This window comes from Erpetoichthys calabaricus, chromosome 8 (genome assembly GCF_900747795.2).
Source record: "Erpetoichthys calabaricus chromosome 8, fErpCal1.3, whole genome shotgun sequence".
Taxonomy (NCBI): domain Eukaryota; kingdom Metazoa; phylum Chordata; class Cladistia; order Polypteriformes; family Polypteridae; genus Erpetoichthys; species Erpetoichthys calabaricus.
This window is the reverse complement of record NC_041401.2, coordinates 66,717,284-66,737,681: the sequence shown is the minus strand read 5'-3', so window position 1 is coordinate 66,737,681 and position 20,398 is coordinate 66,717,284. Positions and strand designations below refer to the sequence as shown.

Here is a 20,398-nt window from a genome sequence, read left to right as displayed (position 1 = left end):
GTCTTTGCACAAATTCAGATGGCACGCAGATTAACAACAGGTGTCGTCTTCCTTTATTCAATAACATGAACGATAATTGTATTTCCACAAAAAACAGAAAAAAACAACCACCTGCTAATTGAAAGGCCGCTGCTTCCTGCTGTCGGTCTAGTTCCTTCTCTGGATCACTCTTTTCTGATCTGATGCAATCTTCTTCAATTTCTCCTTTAATATCCCGATTTTGACCTTTTAACATTTACAAAAAAAACTTCACTTAAACTGAACTTTCTTTATATTGTATATACAAACATAGATATGTAAAAGAGTCATTTCTATAATCATTATATTTAACATAACCCAAAAATATTTCAATAATTATAGTTGTTTCTTTGTTTTTCCCATACATGTCAGGACATAATTCAGACTGTGTCTGAAGAATATGGGGACAAATACTGCACCAAAAAAACAGGCCTGGAACCTGTAACCAGGCAAACACGATGTTTGAAGAAGATATGTCAATTTACTCCGACGTTATCGTTGTACAAAAGCTTTGGTATGCAGGGCAGATACGTATCTTGGAAACCATCCATCCATCCATCCATCCATTATCCAACCCGCTGAATCCGAACACAGGGTCACGGGGGTCTGCTGGAGCCAATCCCAGCCAACACTGGGCACAAGGCAGGAACCAATCCTGGGCAGGGTGCCAACCCACCGCAGGACACACACAAACACACCAAGCACACAATAGGGCCAATTTAGAATCGCCAATCCACCTAACCTGCATGTCTTTGGACTGTGGGAGGAAACCGGAGCGCCCAGAGGAAACCCATGCAGACACGGGGAGAACATGCAAACTCCACACAGGGAGGACCCGGGAAGTGAACCCAGGTCCCCCAACTGCGAGGCAGCAGCACTACCCACTGCGCCACCGTGCCACCCTATCTTGGAAACCAATTGTTTTAAAATGTTGTATCTTTGCTGGCATATACTCATCCAAGGGCTCTACACAATGCAAAAAAAAGATGTGAAAATCAATTTCAGTCTTTCACTGACACCCATTCGGGCACCATTCTAAAATCAACTTTTCTCGACATTTTGAACATCACAGAATTACAATATGAACTGAACTCAGTAGCAATTTTTTCACCCAATCAAAAGTAAAATTTGTGCTTGGTTTATTGGCAAATCTAAATTCAGTCCTGGGGCTGACTGGGGAAGAGGTTGATTTCATACCCAGCCAGGAGGCCGTAATGGATAGAGTACAAAAATGGAGGCATATCCTGGCCGGTCCTTGGTTTCTGTTCCAGTTGGAATGCCCAGATAATGGATGGTTCAGGGACAAATTGGTATTTTGAACAGTTTGTTCAAAGGTGTTGTGAAGAACAGACCTCCCTATTTCAGGGAGCTTCTGTATGACCCAGAATGCCATGACACTGGAAGTGCTCCCCGGTCTGACATAACAAGAGGCGTCTCGCCTCATACAGGTTGTCAGGTGGAAGCTGACGACAGTCGCTGAGGAGTCACAAAGGGACAAGGAGGTGCTTTAATGGATAGTGGTATGTTGCTGGACTGATTTGTTGTTCTAATATGGTAATGTTACCCAGTAAATACCAGTTTCATTTTATCTTGAACTGGTAAGTGACTGAGTTGTGTCTAGTGTTTGGGCTCTGGGCGCCCCCTAATGGGCACAATGGGCAATGCCTTATGGCTCATGCTACCATGATAGATTCCCTTACCCTAAACTGGTTTAAGTAGGTTTGAGAATTTTACATTTTATGTTTTAGCCAAAGTGTCTTACAAGTTTAACCTTTTCCACCATTTTCATAACTTCATCAGGGTTACCCTATGGGTTGAGGTGTGGATTACAGTGGAAGCCTTGTTCTTAATTTTCCAGTTACTTAGCCACATTGACTTGGCAAAGAGTTGCCTGACTGAGAAGGGATTCTGGCCAAAATGGCACAGGACAGTGGATGACTTAACCCACCAAGGGCCAAAAAGAGAGAAAATGAAATCCATCCAGCCTGGCAATGAGAGAGGGGTTGGGAATATCAGAGACAAGCCAGTTTTGTATGTGCCCTCTATGCCACCCCCTAAATACATGCAGACACTTGAAAATTCTACCAAAGAGTAGTCAACAGGGATGCTGGAACAACCAGGACCATCAAAGGTCACTTCATAGCTGTTTGTAGTTTATGGTATACCTTCCCTCTCAAAGTATGCCATCCAAAGGACTGGCTGTTCCCAGCTGACACTGAAGTGAAGCAGCCCAAAATGTGTTACAGGCACGTGAACGTAGCATTAAAGAGGGGGGCACAGGCAATAGCTTATAGGTGAAGATGGACAATTTAACTTTTTTTCCCCTTCCCCAAACTACACTTTCTACACAGTCAAGATATAAAAAAAGGACAGGAAACAAATCTTCACCTTCTGTACATGAAGGTGCAAGTGCTCCATTGACCTGCATCTGTTTTTGCACTGGCTCTTGTATTCATTCATGTGACTTTTCTCACTCAACTACGTTTTTCTATCCACACCCTAAATTTCAACATTGTTTGTTAAATGGGGGCTCTGAATTGGCCCAATATGAATAAGTGATTGTGTATGCATGTCTGGCAATGGAGTGGCATCCCATCCAGAACTGGTTCCTGCCTTGACCTAATCGCAGGCATCTGTTTCCTGTAATTTTTATAAGAATGTTCAGAAAATGGATAGATATATGGACTGTGTAAATTAATGAATTCAGAAATGGTGCTTTAGGCCAGGGGTGTTAAACTCAGATCCCGGAGGGCCAGAGTGGGTGCACATATTCATTCCTGACACATTTTTAATTAGTAAACCATTATCGCTGCTTAATGAACAGGATTATTTTTTGCCATAATTTTAAGTGACTTCTTTTTAAGATCATGGGTTGGGTGTGTGCAGGTCACTAAGTGTTAACGTGGGTGGATCTACTTTGAAATATTATGGAGTTGGAGTTATGCTTTATAGAATGTTTATTTTACAACAAAATGCACATCCAAACACACACACAGTGAGGTCAGTCTCAGGTGAGATTTGCATATGGCTTGTACTGCCTTCACATTTACAGCCTCATCTTTCATCCCTTGCTAAACAGGTCTGGGGAGACAACAGTTCATCTTGGGACCCACTTGCGCCCAAACGCAAACCCATATCTATCTCCTTTGTTTTTGGTATTTGTTTTGTTCAGTCCAGAGTCTCAGAAGGCCAGAGCCTATAATGGTAGCATCACGCACAAGATAGAAACCAAGCCTAGACAGAGTGCAGGATATCAGTGGACACACTCATAAACAACATACCAATTTAGTTTTCAATCGGTCTTTAGGTTATACAGCACACACCACAGTACTACAAGGTACTGTACAAAATAAAAAAGAATATACCTAATCCAAAGAGGTCATAAATGAACAAAAGATCCTAAGGCTCTAGAGAGAGGAGCCTACCCATTGCAAAAGACCTGTCCAACAGTAAACATTTAGAACAGGTGCATTAGACATAAGATGAATGTCTATGGGGTGTGGGATTAAAACATGGGGAGAGGGTGCAAACTTCACCCATGGATGCTGATCACAACACCAGTTTCCTGGAGCTCTGCAGCAACGGTGCTAACTGCTGCACCACCATGCGGTCCCTAATGTATTAATGAAAGTCAAAAATCGCACAGCTCTATTATGTTGCTCTCTGACATTAAATTTCAGTTTTTCAACCTTCCAAATCTTTTCATCTTGTAAACCTATCAAAACCCAGTTTACTAAATTGTGATTGACACCTGATATATTCAATTTTTGTCTTTTTTTTTTTTAACAGGAGATGGGTGCCAAAATGTCAAATTTATCATCATCGTCACAACCTTAGCCATCAAGATGGAGGCAGAGCACCCGGAGACGACCGAAAGCAGCCCTCTAACCTGCACCCCTGATACTCAACTGCCACGAATCAATGGACTGCTGATTCAGGGAAACAATGGCAGCCAAACTGGGCTGGACAAGGAGCTTGGGAGAGCCAAAGGCAGTGATACAGCTGGACAAGTGTCCAATGGCTACTCTTCGGCTCCACAGACTCCAGCAGAGGGCACAACCACAGCCTGTCCACGAACCTTAGTGGTTCATCAGTTGACCCCCAGCATCCACAGGGAGACCTGGAGCAAGAAAATGGATTTCCTTCTATCTGTGATTGGCTATGCTGTGGATCTTGGCAATGTGTGGCGCTTTCCCTATATATGTTACCAGAATGGAGGAGGTAAGTTGGTTGAATAAGTTTTACAAACAGCATTTTGTTATTTTGCTATACAATCAAGTGAGAAGAGGTGTGTGGTTTTTTTTGTTTTTTTTTTTTTCCCCGCAATATCCATGATTTACTATGAGTGACTTATCTCCCCCCATTTCAAATCAGCAGGTCAGTCTAGACAAGATGCAGCCAGGTGGATGGTTTTCCCCAGTTTCCCACTCAGATTATGACTGAACTAAAGTGGAGGTTCACAGCCCACTGTTCTGTCCCATTAGCTGATCTATTGTACAAGTTCAAGTCGACTACAAATGGTGCTGCTTCAAGGTCCGGTCAGCCAGTTATGTAATCTTTGGCAAGGTTGGCCAGGCTCTAGACTGCAGATTCTCTCATTATCACTAGGTGACAGGTGTATTGGGGAGACATTTCCCATCTGGCATGGGTACAACCAAGCAACGACGTCTGTTCACGTCAAAGCTGGCAGGCTACTTGAGGAAGTTTCACTATGGGCTATTCAGATGTCCCTGAATGACCAACCTAACCTCCCCTTTTGAGCTCTAACATCACATTAGAACATTAGAACAAGCTAGACGAGACCAGGCCATTCAGCCCAGCAAAATTCTCCAGTCCTACACATGAATTTCCTTTCTCCTGTAGTGAGGATGACTGAACCTCGCAGAGGTAAACCAGGCCAGAAAAACACCTGCTATTGTTCACCTGTAACTCACGTGTGAGGAGAAGTTTGGGTTGTTTGAGCAAAGTTTAGTGAAAGATTTGTTCTTCCTTGTTTCCATGGAAGTAGAAGTTGGCCAATGTGTCTGAGACAGAGGCGTCTGAAAGGAGAACAACTGAGATGTGGTCATATTCCCATAAGTGTGTAACTGGTGAACATTTCTACCCTTCTTTCTGTCTGTAGTTGGTTTGACTGTCCACCTCTGCAACTTATAGACATTTCCATTATGATTCTATCTTTAATGATGATTAATCTGCCTGTTGTATACCTGTTAGGTTCATCCAATTTTCTTCAGAATTAAACTGACTGATCTGCTTGTAAAGTAGTTCTCATTCTGAGGCATAATATGGAAACATTTCTGCCTATTATTGAGCTGACTCAACTATCTCAACTGTATCTGTGAGGAGTTTCTGCTCCTATTATATTCTATATCTGGGAAGCGTTCACACTATGAATTGTCTCATCTACTTGTCACGTAATTGGGAGGCACTTCTTATTTTTCTCTGTAACGGAGCAGACTGGTCTGCCTGACATGTAATTAGGAAATACATCTGTCATATTTCAGTCTATAGTGGTTCAGGTTGGTCACATTTAGGTGTAACTGAAAGACACTTTGAGTTTTTATTCTATCTATATACAAGACTGAGCTGTCTAACATAATTGTGTAGCACTTCCTATTTTACTGAGTAATGGACTGACTGGTCTGTTTTGTGTAATGCAGGGAGGTTTCCACCATACATCTGTCTCTAGTGCTATTGGCAGGACTAGCTGAAATATAACTGGGAAGAGTCTCCTATTTCTATATTTAACAGGCCTCACTAATTTCCAGTGTGGTGGTAATGGGAAGCAGTACTTCTAATGGATGATACAAGGTTACTGTTTCGCTGAAATGCCCTGTGTGTGGGGCTGCTTTTTGTCTATGCCGCAACTTTATGGATTTACTGAGGTGTATATAGGAGGAGTCACGTACTGTATCTTCCGGGTGAAACTTTCACTCTTGTTTCAAAGTGTAATGTCGCTGACTGGTCGGCCTGAGGAATAATCAGGTGACGGTTCTATCCAATTTCTGCCCAAAGCTCTAGTGATTGAACTACCTTTGTTGTAACTGGGAGGCACTTCTGTTTCTTTCTCAGAGGAGATTAATCTACCAATAGATAGAGTGGGTTTAGATGGTAGGGATAATGTTTCATTAACATGCTGGAATTCCTTGAGAAAGCAACAAAAGCATACAATAAGAGAGATGCATACAATATTCCTTACCTTGATTTTCAGAAGGCTTTGGATAAGATACCACATGAGAGGTGTCTAGATCTGGGTCTGGAGGTATACCCAGGTTATACATCTCTTTCCTGGGCTATGGGGTGAGCGATACAGAGGCAATGGTGACTTTAGAGCCATTAAAGATCTCCATGCAGTCCCAGATTTCTGGTCCTAGCACCTGGTGTTGAGACTTTAAGAGGTTTGGTTTACCTGCTGTAGGGCAATGCTCCAAAGACCTGTATTGAAAATCGCTAACCCAGCTTAACACTTCAATGAAACCCCTAAATTGATACTCTCCTCCCACCTAAACCTCTGAGACCAGAAAAATATAAAAATATACATCAGTTAATATTAAGAGATTATCTTATTTATTAAAGTACAAAGACAAAGGATTAAATGTAAATTCTATCTAATATACTTTAACCCTTTGCCTGATTTAACTATTAGCTTCTGTAATAGTTATCAGTAACAAAAGGAAAAATATATTCTTACAAAAAATCAGCAGCAATGACAAATATTCAGACCTTCCTCTTTATCTTCAAGTTGTCTGTATCTCACAAGGTTTCATTTATTTAGAAATTTTATGCAAAAATGAGTACTTTTTAGAAATAGCAACTTTTTAATTGGCTTTTGTCCTACCCAGAATTGTCCCTTCTTAGAAGATGTAATGCTTCTTTTGAAATAGACAGTTTCTTTTTATGTCTAATAATTCCTAGACATATGATTTAAACTACACATTTTTTTGCATAAGTAACCTTTCCTTATTTCTAATTCTATCTTTACATGCTTTTGTCATAAGCTTCATGTTTACTATTATCTAAAACATTACTATGATTAAATAATCAGCTAATCATTTTAAAGTATAATACTTGAGCAAAAAAACAACATGGCTAAGAGGTTCAGTTTTTCATGGGGCACTTAAAAGAGGAAGTGTTTTTGTGGTTTTAACTGATATCCTTATCTTCATGTTCGGAACATGGCTCAATTTTCACATTTTTTTGCCTTTCATGCATTCTTATGCAAATCTCAGTTTTTTGATATTTGAGTTCCACCAGTCCATTTCTGACCCAATTTGGTTCTTGGGCCAAGTTTTCAGTGGTGGGCCAGGGTGGTCTGTTTTCTCAACACAGGTTAGTATTCAAACTAGAAGAAGTGGGAATTCAAGGCACTGTGTGTAGGTGGGCACACAGTTGGCTTAAACACTATGGACAAAGGGTTATGGCAAATGGAACCTCTTCACAATTAGGTGATGTAATTCAGGGATTAGCGCTGGGGCTGCTGCACTTTTTAGTATACAAAAGTACATAAACAATATGGATTAAGAACATTAAAAAGTTGGACAGATTTGCAGATGATACTAAACTAGGTGAAAGGGCAAATAGCACAGAATCCACAAAATCATTACAGAGGGACTTGGAAAGAATCAAGGCTTGGACAGATTTGTGTCAGGTGAAATTTAATGTAAGTGAATGTAAGGAATTACACATTGGAAGTAAAAATGTTGGATTTGAATACACAATGGGAGTCTGAAACTTGAAAGTATGAGATGGACCAAGGAGTCCTAGTAGTGTTGTCATAGCTCCATTAAGACAGTGTACAGAAGTGATGAAGAAGGCTAACAGGATATTATGTTAGGTTACATATCACGATGTGTGGAGTACAAGACAAGGGAGGTTATTCTTATGTTGTATAACACACTAGTGAGGCCTCATCTGGAGTACTGGGTACAGTTTTGGTCTCCATATTAAAAGAGGTGTAGAATTGCTAGAGAAAGTCCAGAGAAATGTGACTAGACTGACCACAGGACTGAGAAGTATGAGCTATGAAGAGAAACTGTAACAGTTAACCAAACATACTGAGAGTGACAAGACTAAATTGTTTAAAATTATGAAGTGCAGTGGATCTCCGTTGTTACTATAAAGTAAATTCTTCAACAAAACCACGGAAACACAGTTGGAAACTTGTTTAAGGGCAAATTTTGCCAAAATGTTAGAATGTTCGTCTTCACACAAATAGTCATAGACACAAGAAATAAATTACTAATTTTAACTCAACATTATTCTGAAGAATGTAGGAGAAGCTGGGGCAAGGTTTTGAAACACCAAGCCTAAAGTCATTGTGGATGGCTGCTTTCACTTGTTTAGCCCTTTATAATAAAGAATGAACAAATGATCTTCCAGGCCCTCAGTAATGTAACCAACACACAGCTTGGGTAATCATCTAACTACAAAAAGGATACCTTTTAATTTTATATATATATATATATATATATATATATATATATATATATATATATATATATATATAAAAAACTTTTTCAATAAAATAAGCATTACGAGCTTGAACCTTCCTAAGAGAATCAGAAACAAACAAACAAAGAAAGAGATGAGTCCATTGCTAAGCAGTGTCACACATTACAAGAGGCGAACTAAGAAAACAGCATGAAGCTGGCCTCTGGGGTGGACATCCTTAAAAAACATACATAAAGAATGAAAATCCCCCAGGCAGGAAAGTAGCCAGGGTCCTAGGGCAGTGTAGCTGCCCACTACTTCAATGTGCCACACTGTGACAAGTCTCATCGACTGATCTGCTACACCTCACCAACCTATTTAGGACAAGGTAAAGTCTGAAATGAGAATCAAAACTATAATTTTATTTCATTCCAAGCTCTCCCCACCCCTTACCAAAATCCACTTACGTTATTATCAGCAAAGAATGCAATAAAAGAAACTCTGCTATTGTGAAACATGTAAAATAAAATTTTGTCAACACCCTCTCACCCAGTTAACTCCACCCCACCCACCCCCACCAAGACTCAATGTCAAATTTAAAACATGATAAAATCTTTGCTTTTATCACATTACACATTCTTTACTCCATAAATATAAACTACAGATTAACACAGACAAAACAGAGTCCCGTTTAAAATAACTGTAGCAACAAATGGAATGTGATATGAGCCCGCAAAGCTTTTGCGACAAATACAGTAGAGCCTTATGAAGGTCACCATGTTAATGTCAGGAGTGCCCATTCACCAGCAGTTCATACTTCTCTCAAGCTGCTCCAGTACTCTGCCAGGCTTGGTGTACAAGGTGACCACCTCTCCCAATAACTGACCTCCCAGTTGGTGATCTGACAGATTTCAGTTGGTTTTAATCCTCCATTCAATACCACAGCTGCCTCTTTCCTCTAATACTGATGTGTTCCAAAGGTTATATTTTGGACTTTTCGTTTTTTTTTTTTTTTTGTATCCCTTTTCAAAGTCTTCTAGTGGCATCAAAACACATATGCATAATAACATGCAATACTCAACTAAAACAATCTCACCAAAGGACCATCAAGAGACATCAACCCTCTTACCCTGAAGTTTACAGGTACCAAATGCTCCATCAGAATGGTGAAATAGACATAACAGCACAGGTAAACAGAAAAGAAAAAGTGAACCTGCTGTTTGGTGGTGCCATAACTCTAATAATAATTGAGAACTGTAATAAAAGCAGAATCCCATGGTGACAAGCTACAGCTCTAACAATAATCAGTTTTTAATAATGACAATACCTGCTTACAGTAACGTTAAAGATGGAGTGAACAGTGCCCATGGTGAGTTAGGTACATTTGCAGGGGCACACACTACCTTGGAGCAGGTGCTTTTTGATTTCTAAAACTTAGTTTCATGGCGCTTGCCAAATCCACCCCCCCCCCCCCCCTGGTTTATTTTGGTGGCTATATTTTTCTCTTACACTCTATCTACACTGGTGTGAAAGGACTTAAGCTGTATTCAACATCAAGGTCTTTTTATTGTCACAGGTATTAATAATAATAATAATAATAATTACATTTGTATAGCACTTTTCTCACTACTTGAAGCACCTTACACCGACAGACAGGAATCACTTCAACCACCACCAATGTGTAGCTTCCACCCACATAGGGGCATTGCAATCCATACACAGACCACAATGTAATCTTCCCCTGCTGACCTCACCAACACCTCTTCCAGCAGCAACCAAAGCTTTTCCTAGATGGTCTCCCTTCCAGGTACTGGCCAGGCCCAAACATGCTTACGTTCAGGTGGATGATCTGTTCTGAAGTGCATGTTTTATGGCTGCTGATATGTGCAGTGTACAGTGAAATTCTTACTTGTGTAATGTTCCTTGCAGACACAATAATCAACATAAAACATCAGGAAGAGAAAAAGCTCAGACTTAAATCTAATGTTAATATCAATACCAGTAAATAATAAGCATAATATTACATACCTGCAGTGGGTTGGCACCCTGCCCGGGATTGGTTCCTGCCTTGTGCCCTTTGTTGGCTGGGATTGGCTCCAGCAGACCCCCGTGACCCTGTGTTCGGATTCAGCGGGTTGGACATTGGATGGATGGATATTACATACACAAGAATCACAGAAGATGTGACACTTATGTGTAGTCAAGTGAGCAAATTATGACAGTTGAGCGACCTTATTACATGCAGGTAGAAACTTAAATCAAAAAATACAGGTCTTAATAGTTCTATAGCATCTACTTAATGGAAAGGGGTGCAGGGTGAGTGGGGTCCTTTATAATTCATTTTGAATTTCCCTAACCGTGCTTAGCAAATATGTCCTGCACAGATGGTATCTGTGCCAAATATGATCTACGCTATTTTCACCACCCTCTGCAATGCCTTAGCTGAATTGCTGCCATTCCAGTGCACCATCCAGGCTGTCAGGATGGACTCTACAGTACATTTATAAAAGTGGATGAGGGCTGCTGGATATATTTGGGCCTTCCTCAGACGTCTGAGAAAGTAAAGTTGCTGATGGGTCTTTTGGTGCCCCTGTAGTGTGTTTTGTCCACCTAAGACCATTGGTGATGGTAACCCCCTGGAATTTAAAATGAGGTTGTGATTATGTCCTGCCTCATGAAATCAATGGTCATCTCCTTAATCTTGCTGACATTCAGAGAGATATTACTGTCCTGACACCACTCAGACAGAAGCCTAATCTCCTGTCACTGGGCCGCCTCATCATTACCTGTGATCAAGCCTATAATGGTAGAATATCTGTAAACTTCATGAATGTACTGGAGATATATCTGGCCATATGGTCATGGCTGAACAGGGAGTACAGCAGGGGGCTTAGTACACTGTCCTGGGGAGTACCAGTATTCAGGATCAGCATGGAGGTGGTGTGTCTGCCAGTGCATATGTACTGGAGTCTGCCAGTTGGATAGTCCAAGATCCAGTTGCACAGAGAAGTACTGAGACCCAGAACAAAGAGCTTGGTGATCAGTTAGAAGGGGATTACATTGGGGGTGTGGGTATGTAAGATCCTTAAAAACTGAAATGAGGAAAAAGACAGGTCTGAGAACAGGACTCCGCCATGTCATTTGCCTTCAAAAGAAGGTTAAATGTGTCCTTATATCATGAGGTTCTAGCACCCAGAAGAGCAGAAGGGCTGAATACTGTCATTGGCAATCAGCCAGCTGATACTTGCAGCCCTTGAATCACGTGTTAAACTTGGGGAAAGTAGTTGACTTGTACCTGAAAAGATTTAATTTCCAGCAAAAAAAAAAACAGTTTACTGGTTATATGGTGACTTAGTATGGCTATTGTAGTTCTATTGTATGTTCTTCCTTGCAGGCGCCTTTCTGCTGCCCTACACATTGATGGCACTCTTTGGTGGAGTCCCCTTGTTCTATATGGAGCTTGCTCTGGGCCAGTACCATCGCAGTGGCTGCATCTCCATCTGGAAGAACATCTGCCCTATATTTAAAGGTAGGCTATTATGATTAATCCATCAGTTGCCAATGATCTCCACTGTTGGATTCACACTTTGCTCATTCATTATGTTCTTTTTAAATTTAATTAAATGTAAAACTTTATAAAGATCAAAAGCAGAAAAAGCTATTATTTTGAGAAATACAAGGGGGTAGTAATGTAGCAGCTACTTCAAACTAGTTTATTGTTTTGCTTGCATTACAAAGCACTCAGCATGAAAGGTACTAAATAAAATAAAGACTAATTGGAGTGGCGTTTAGTAGGTGTTGTTTATATTTCTTGCTGTACTTTGGATGCCCCCTTGGAAGTTAAGCTCATCTTCAGCATTTCTCTTTACTAGGAATCGGCTTTGCCATCTGCATCATTGCTCTCTACGTTGCCTTCTACTACAACACCATCATGGCGTGGGCTCTTTACTACTTCTTGTCGTCCTTTAGCTCCCAGCTGCCATGGGTCAGTTGCAACAACCCATGGAACACACTCAACTGCACCAACTACTTCTTGAGCCCAGGCAACATGAACTGGACGAATCACTCTACATCCCCTGCAGAGGAGTTCTATACGTAAGTGCACGTAAGTGCTGCCTGCACTAGTTTACCCTGGCGTTCAAAGGGACACTCGCATTCACGGGGCATAAAGAAGGCAGAGTCCTCACAGTGTGATAGAGGAAGCTATAATGACTGCCCTGCCTGTCAAATAGAAGCTAAGAGTTACTGTGTTACTGGTGTTGAGAAAAAGCTGAGCTGTGTTTGCCCCACTGGCACAACCTGAGTTACGGTGGAGAGTCATTTTATTGTTTATTTGTTCATTTACATGTGCAGTGCTTTGTTATGTATCAATCTTTACTTTTGTTCTTCCAGGTAGCACAATGCTGCTGTTGTGTTTTGCTCTTCCAGGTAGCACACTGCTTCCTCACACCTCCCAGGCCTTGGGTTAGATTAATCATCAGGCAGGGATGCAGCACAGAACTCTGGGCCCTATACATAAGCAGTATCTGTGGGCCTCTTCCTCTCGAAAACAAACTTCATTCCAGGCTTCAAGGGCCTTCCTCCCCCAGCAGGCCGTGGGTAATCATTACCCTTTCTCCCCCCACTATGACGCCCATGCACCAGGTCACCCTGTGTATGCAGTTTGCATGTTCTCTTTATTTTCATAGTTTTTCCCTTCCGTATGTTAAAGTACACTGGAGAAGCTAGCTGTTTTTTTGTCCTGGTATTGATGTGCAGGTGTGCGTTTTTATGGACTAGCATCCCATTCCATAGTCCAAAAACATGATTAACCTTAAATGGCAATACATAACAGAGACCAATGTGTCCCATGATAGGTTAGTATCTTTTTCAGGGCTGGTTCCTGCCTTGTGCTGAAATCTAACAGGACAGGCCATAATGGATTGGTGCATGCAGGAACTAGATGGACCGATGGCTGTTACCATGCTAGTTATTTACTTAAAATAAAAGCTTTCAACTTGTACACTCACTGGGAAAATTATTAGGAACACTATACTAATACTGGGTGGACTTCCTTTTGCTTTCAAACCAGTCTTAATTCTTTGTGGCATAGATTCCACAAGATGTTGGAAAAATTCCTTTGAGATTTAGTAATTGCATCACGCAATTTCTGCACATTTCTCAGCTGCACATTCATTCTGCAACTATCTTGTTCTGCCACACCCAGAAGATGTTCTAATGGTTTCAGATCTGGTGACTTGGAAGGCTACTGAAGGACACTGAACTCATTCTCAAGTTCATGAAGCCAGTTTGCGATGACTTTTTCTTTGTGATATGGTGCATTATTGTGCTGGAAGTAGCCATTAGAAGATGGGTAAATTATGGCCATGAAAGGAAGGACATGGTCAACAACAATACTCAAATAGTCATTAACACTCAAGAAATGATTTATTGGTATTAACAGATCCAAAATGTGCCAAGAACACATTCCCGCTCCATCACTACCACCAGCCTAAACTGAGATTTATCAGACCAGGCTACATTTTTGCAGTCTTCATTTGTCCAGTTTTGTTGAGCCTGTGCCCACTGCAGACTCCGCTTTATGTTCTTGGCTGACACGATAGGAATCCCAACATGGTTTTTTGCTGTTGTAGCCCACCCGTTTCAAGGTTCGATGTGTTATGCATTCTGAGATGCTTTTCTACTTACCACTGTTGTACACAGCAGTTATCTGAGCTACTGTAGCCATTCTGTCAATATGAACCAGGCCTGCCATTCTTCTCAGACCACTCTCACCAACAAGATGTTTTTATCCCCCAAACCGCCGCTCACTAGATGTGTTTTTGTCTTTTGTACAATTCTGGATAAATCATAGAGACTGCTATATGTGAAAATCCTGGGAGATGAGGAATTACAGAAATACTTAAACAAGCCCATTTGGCAATAACAATCAAAATCACTAAGATCACATTTTTTGCCTCATTCTGGTTGTAAATGTGAACATTAACTGAAGCTCCTGACCTGTATCTGCCGGATTTTATGCACTGCACTGCTGCCACATTATTGGCTGATTATAGATAATTGCAAAAATAAACAGGTGTACAGGTGTTCATAATAATTTCCTGTAATGTGTACAAAAATCAAATCGTATTCTTTATATAGACGATGCTGACACACACAACTGCATCACATACAGACACTGTGGTTTATTGATAGACATACACTTAAATTATATGATTTTTTTTCCCTAAATGGTGCCGCTTTTCATTCTGTGTTGTTACTTTACATAGCCTGCCAAGCAAGGTTCCTGCCAAGTGGCAGTGTAGTGAGTCATGGTGAAGGATGCACATAGGAGTCTCATTGCATTTAGTACACATGACAATAAATCAGACCTGAACTGATTACAGTTCACAGCATTTTTTATAAAAGCTTCAGATATTTGTAAGAACCAAGGCCATCTGCATGTCAACACTAAGTTCACAGTGCCAATCAATACACAGCATTGTGCACTTACTGTGACATGTCATGTGCATGCACATTAAAAAAAATATTGAGAAAATGAAAAAAGGCAGATTATGTGATAAAGCCAAACCAATACAAAATAGACTGAAGTGCCACAAAACTATTATTGAATTTTATAGCATGCTGGGGCGGCATGGGAATCGGTGGCATACTCCCTGTATGGAGTTTGCATGTTCTTCTGGTGTCTGCGTATATCCAAAGACATGCAGATTGGGGGAATTTGCGATGCTAAATTGGCCTGGGTGTAAGTGTGTTTGTTTGTCTTGCAGTAGCCTTGTGCCCTGTGCTTGCTGGGATAGGCTGAAGCCTCCATGACCCTTCTCAGGATTAAGCAGGCTTAGAAAATTGATGTGATTGTGTATATTATGCTAAGTGATTGTAAGTGTGACTTTTTTTTTCCAGTTCTTATTGCCTAGTTGTCTACTAAACACAAGTCAATTGTATCAGTGCCTAGAAACAACTTTTCAAATTGAAACACCACTGGAGATGGTTTGCTGCAAAGTTAAATGATCATCAAAGTGATGCATACAGCCTGTCTCCTTGATTGAATCTCACAAAAATGTTTTGCTTTTTTTTTCCTTTTGAAAACAACATGGATATGCTGTTTTGCAGTATTTGTTCAATCACATGACATGGATCAATAGCATTCTTGGTTGAAAAAAATTATTTTTTTGTAAGTGTAAGGATTTTGTTTTTACATTTGGATCCCTGCCACATCACCTCCAATGTAAAGTGCAAGAAAAGGGTACATATTTTTTTTTAATTCATAAATAATGTTTTATATTAGAATGCAGTTTTATGCTATATATTCTATAATTGTGATAAATTAAGTTTGATTTGAAAAATATCAAACTTATACTTTTGTTTAGGGCCTTTCCTTATGATCCCTTCTATACTGCATTGCATTCAAGAATAAATAGCTAAGACTTAAATTGCTATTTCAAAAAGCAATGGAGATATTGAGTATCCCTGTCTGGTTCCGTGTTCTAATTTAAAATAGTCAAAAATTTAATTATTAATATCAGGAGTGTCCAGCTCCTATCCAATGCAGGTTTTCATTCTAACCATCATCCTAATTAGTGGCGAGTTTCTGCTGTTAACATCTTTTGCCTCAATTTCAATTAATTTGACTCAGACCCCTTAGTTTGTTTTCCTTAATTAGCAGCCAAACAACAATGAGATACAAAATGAGCCAAAACATGACCAGCTCCCTGTGCCCATCACGCAGTATCTGAAAATAAAGGTGAAGGTCTTAGTAAGGAAGATCTGCCCAGGTCACCAAAACATTTTGACAGTGTTCTTGGAATAACCAACAATCAACAGTTTTGGAAATGTCTGCTGTGGCAGCAACAAGCCATGGAATTAAATAACTGGTTTAATAAACAACTGCTTCTAATTAAGAAACTGGTTGGAGTGAAATTGGTTGGAGTCTGAAGCCCCAATTGAGCTGATCACATCTGTTGGCTCGTTTCACATCTCATTTCTATTTTGTTGCCATTTAATGAAGAAAAGAATCAATTCAGAGGACTGAATCCTTAAAAACGTGGCTATTAAAATGAAAGGAAAAGAAGTTAAATAGCTGTGAAAAGTGGTCACTAATTAGCAAAAGGGTCAGAATAAAAGCCTGCAGCCACTGCAGCTCTCCAAACCCCTGATTTATATGAATTGAAGTCTCAGGAATAGAGTAATGTTATCCACGTACATATATTACAGCAGAACTAAAATTTGTGTAATGCAGTAAACGGATAACCCCAGTTGACTTTATCAAAAGCTTTTCCTGTATCAAGAAAGAGTAGAATCTCTGGAGACTCTGATACTTTAAGGGAATATTTTACATGTTCGTTTGATAATAAATGTCTACGTCTGATGAGCCTGGTTTGATCTAGATACACTGATGAGAGCACTTTCTCTATTCTGTTAGTTAAAACTTTAACAAGGATCTTAATATTGTTATTGAGAAGAGAGATTGGTCTGTAGATGCATACACACTCAAGTAGGTCTTTTTTGATTGGTATATGACATAGAATCTAGAGAACATTCTAGTAAAATGCTGTTAATGTTTCCAGTATTAATGGTGCTAATTTAGTAAGAAATGTTTTCGCTTTTAGTCCAAATTAGAAAACGGACCTTCACCATTCGAGAATAAATTCTCTGAGCAGAGAATTAAATTTTCTGAGGTTTTCCCTTTTTAATTTCTTACTGTGGTTTGTTATGTGTAATAATGAAGACTATTATATATATATATATATATATACTAGGGGACTTCACCCCCTGGCCTGCACTTCACGTCTCTGCTGCTCACGTATGTGGATTTCACTTTCACCAAACAAATAATCTTTTAATTCTCGCGGACACGCCTCTCATTGGGAAGAAACACTACTTTTCCTCGATGGCAACACGAATTAGATGATCTACAAGTCTCCAACTTAAAGTTTTAAATCCAAACAATATACAGTGGAACCTCGGTTCACGAACGTCTCTGAACATGTACAAATTGGGTTACGACCAAAAAGTTCGCCAAACTTTTGCATCTGTTCACGACCGCACACTCGGTATACGAACAAGCCAGTTTCCCTTTCGGTTTGTGCGCGCCGATGATTTCCGCACGTGTTCAGTCTCTCCCTGTGCATTCCCTGTGCAGTGAGCGAGAGAGAGAGAGAGAGACACACACACACACACACGCGAGAGAGAGAGAGAGAGAGAGAGAGAGACAGAGAGAGAGACACGAGCAATGTGCGTACTGGCCGGGCTTGTTTTTAAAGAGACTGATTCGAGCATTGTTTTAACCTCGTATTTAATGAAGACTTTTTTCTATTGGATTTTAACCTCCACTTCACTTCTGTTTACAGCGATCGGTTCGTAGCATGCATTGTTGCAATGTTACTTTTATTGGTTGTTTATTAAATTATGGATTTTTCAAATGTTCATTTTTTTCCCTGTGCTTAAAACTCATTAAAAAAAGTTTTTTTAGCAAGCGGTTCGTAGCGCTATAGCGCGAACTTTTGCAATGTTAGTTTTCTCTGTTGTTCAAGGTTTTCTCAGTGTTATTCAATGTTTTTACATTTAGTTTACTATTACGCTGTGCATTCTATGGTATAATTAACTATATTTGTGCTTAAAAATCTTTAAAAAAAATGTATTTACATACAGTTCGTATGGTCTGGAATGGATTAATTGTACTTATATACAATCCTATGGGGGAAATTACTTCGGGTCACGACCAAATCGGGTTACGACCAGAGTTTTGGAACGAATTACGGTTGTGACCCAAGGTTCCACTGTATTCAATCTCTTTTTGCTATTCCGTTATTTCACCAAGTAATAATTTCCATTTGTTTGTGCTAATGCAATCTTTACTATCATTTTTTTGAGACTTTCAAATTTTAGTACTTTCATTATCTCTAACCTGCGGTGGGTTGGCGCCCTGCCTGGGGTTTGTTTTCTGCCTTGCGCCCTGTGTTGGCTGGGATTGGCTCCAGCAGACCCCCGTGACCCTGTGTTCGGATTCAGCGGGTTGGAAAATGGATGGATGGATTATCTCTAACCTGCTCTGCATGTATATCGCGCCAACTTTTTTGAATTCTTTATGACGTTCTACTTTGTCATCTACTCTTTGTCTTTTGTTTCCGGCCCTGGGCGTGGTTAAATCTCTTTGCACAAAGTCTCATTTCACGAGACGTGAAAGTATCTCTCTGAAAAAGTCACGTCTCGTCTCAGGACTTTTTTTTATAATAGAGAGACATATATATAATATCGCTATTTCTGTCAAGCTTAAAGGCTCCTTTTTACACCTTAAGTGATATGTGAAGGTTAATTTTGGTTTAAATATTTATTTTGTGTGAGAAGTTGAACATGGCAAATGTGCTATAGAACATTATACAACTGTATTTCCAATAAATAAAATACGTATATATAATAATTCTTACTTCTGACCAGTTAAAAGTTTCAAGTGTTATAGGAGAGCTCAAACGAAATTCACAACTAAATTCTTTGGTCAGTTCCAAATAAATAAAATAGGTAATACAAAATAAAAAGTCTCAATACTGACCAGTCAAAAGCTTTCAGTAGAGCACACTAAATTTATAAAATCCAACGTCTACAGGTCTATCCGCTTTCATGAGAGAACTACTTAACGTAGTCAGTCTACCTCTCGCCACATGTTGGAGCGTACCTTGCCTTCGCTTGGCTAGAAATACCTGTTTGTTCAACAGACATTATCTTCTACAGATTGTTAAGGAGTAACTTTTGAAGTTTTTGAGAGAGATATCAGAACTATGTGTGTTTTAGAGGGTGGCTGCCGATCGCCAGAGATATCACAGCCACATGCTTTTCTCCCCACACGGGAGACGCTCTCAGAGCTGAATACGATCAGATAAAGTGCCAGTGTTTGACGCTGGAGTGTACCTACCTTCCACTTGGCCAGAATTGCATTTTTTTTAATTGATTTTTAAAGTTTGTCCTGTTTCACTACTACATGGGCGGAGCCGCGGGGGACAGATGGTATAATATAAAGTGACATACAGTATATTCATGAGGAACCACATTGGGTCTTAGATCATTTCTATTTAAAAAATTTCCATGGTCACACTCTCAAATCGGCAAAAGTTACTTCTACTTTTCCCTTAGTCTCTCTTTCACTACTACATTAAATATGGATATTGCTGCTGCAGCTAGATGCCTGATCTTCACTTGTTTTGTTGCAGTTCTAAAGGAGCCATCGTGAGCCATACCAAAACAATACAATCTATGCCAAAACAGCTTGATAATTGGGAATACGCCGGACACGTTGTTCCAATGGGTACCTTTCAGTCCAAAAAAAAACAAACACTACTCATTTATACTTCCTAGAATAAGCTCATGAGATGGTCATAGCATTGTTACCCAAAAACTCCTGAATCCACAGTCTTTCTGTTTTATGAGAGACCAGTAGACGTTTTGGGTTTGGAGGAGCGGGTTGCAAGGCAGAGATGTTTCTTAGGGTTCCAACACTGTTTAGCTAGTGGGAATCTGAGAAGGCCCATGGCATGACAGACGCTGAGAACATTTCCACAAGTTGGAGTGTAAGCGGGGAATTGTGTGCCAAACAGTTTGTGTCTGAACCACAAGTGACAGGAAGATGTCTGCTCCCTTTGGTGCACATCCATCCAACTGCAAGTCTCTGTACCAGATTTATAGTGAGGTAGAAGACTTGCCTATTAATTCAACAGATGTTTATGGCCATATCTCCCAGACAGAAGGCTATATATTTTTGGATCCCTGAGCTCTGTGGCAGTGAGTACGTGGGTGCAGTTGGAGGACTCTCCTAGCAACACAACCAAATAGAAATCAGAAGCGCAGTTGGACAGAGTCTTGGACAGGGGTGCAAATGTTAAACAGAAGTCAAGTGTAAAGACAGGGCAGCAAATCGAGGAAAACACAGCTGGTAAGGGTAAGGGTAACAGAGATTGGT

At 40.1% G+C, this 20,398-nt stretch overlaps 1 protein-coding gene across 4 annotated transcripts in view; it reads left to right on the top strand.

Moving 5' to 3' along the window:
- Positions 1–20,398, top strand: part of slc6a4a (solute carrier family 6 member 4a) — a 56,738-nt gene that overhangs the window by 9,962 nt on the left and 26,378 nt on the right. For 3 of the 4 annotated variants that reach the window (XM_051930851.1, XM_028806678.2, XM_028806677.2), the window contains 3 exons: positions 3,808–4,239; positions 11,843–11,977; positions 12,321–12,543. In XM_051930851.1, the coding sequence (XP_051786811.1) occupies positions 3,864–4,239; positions 11,843–11,977; positions 12,321–12,543 (734 nt within the window). In that variant the 5' untranslated portion in view covers positions 3,808–3,863. The remainder of the gene's footprint in view (positions 1–3,807; positions 4,240–11,842; positions 11,978–12,320; positions 12,544–20,398) is intronic. The other variant, XM_051930850.1, reaches the window with a different exon arrangement.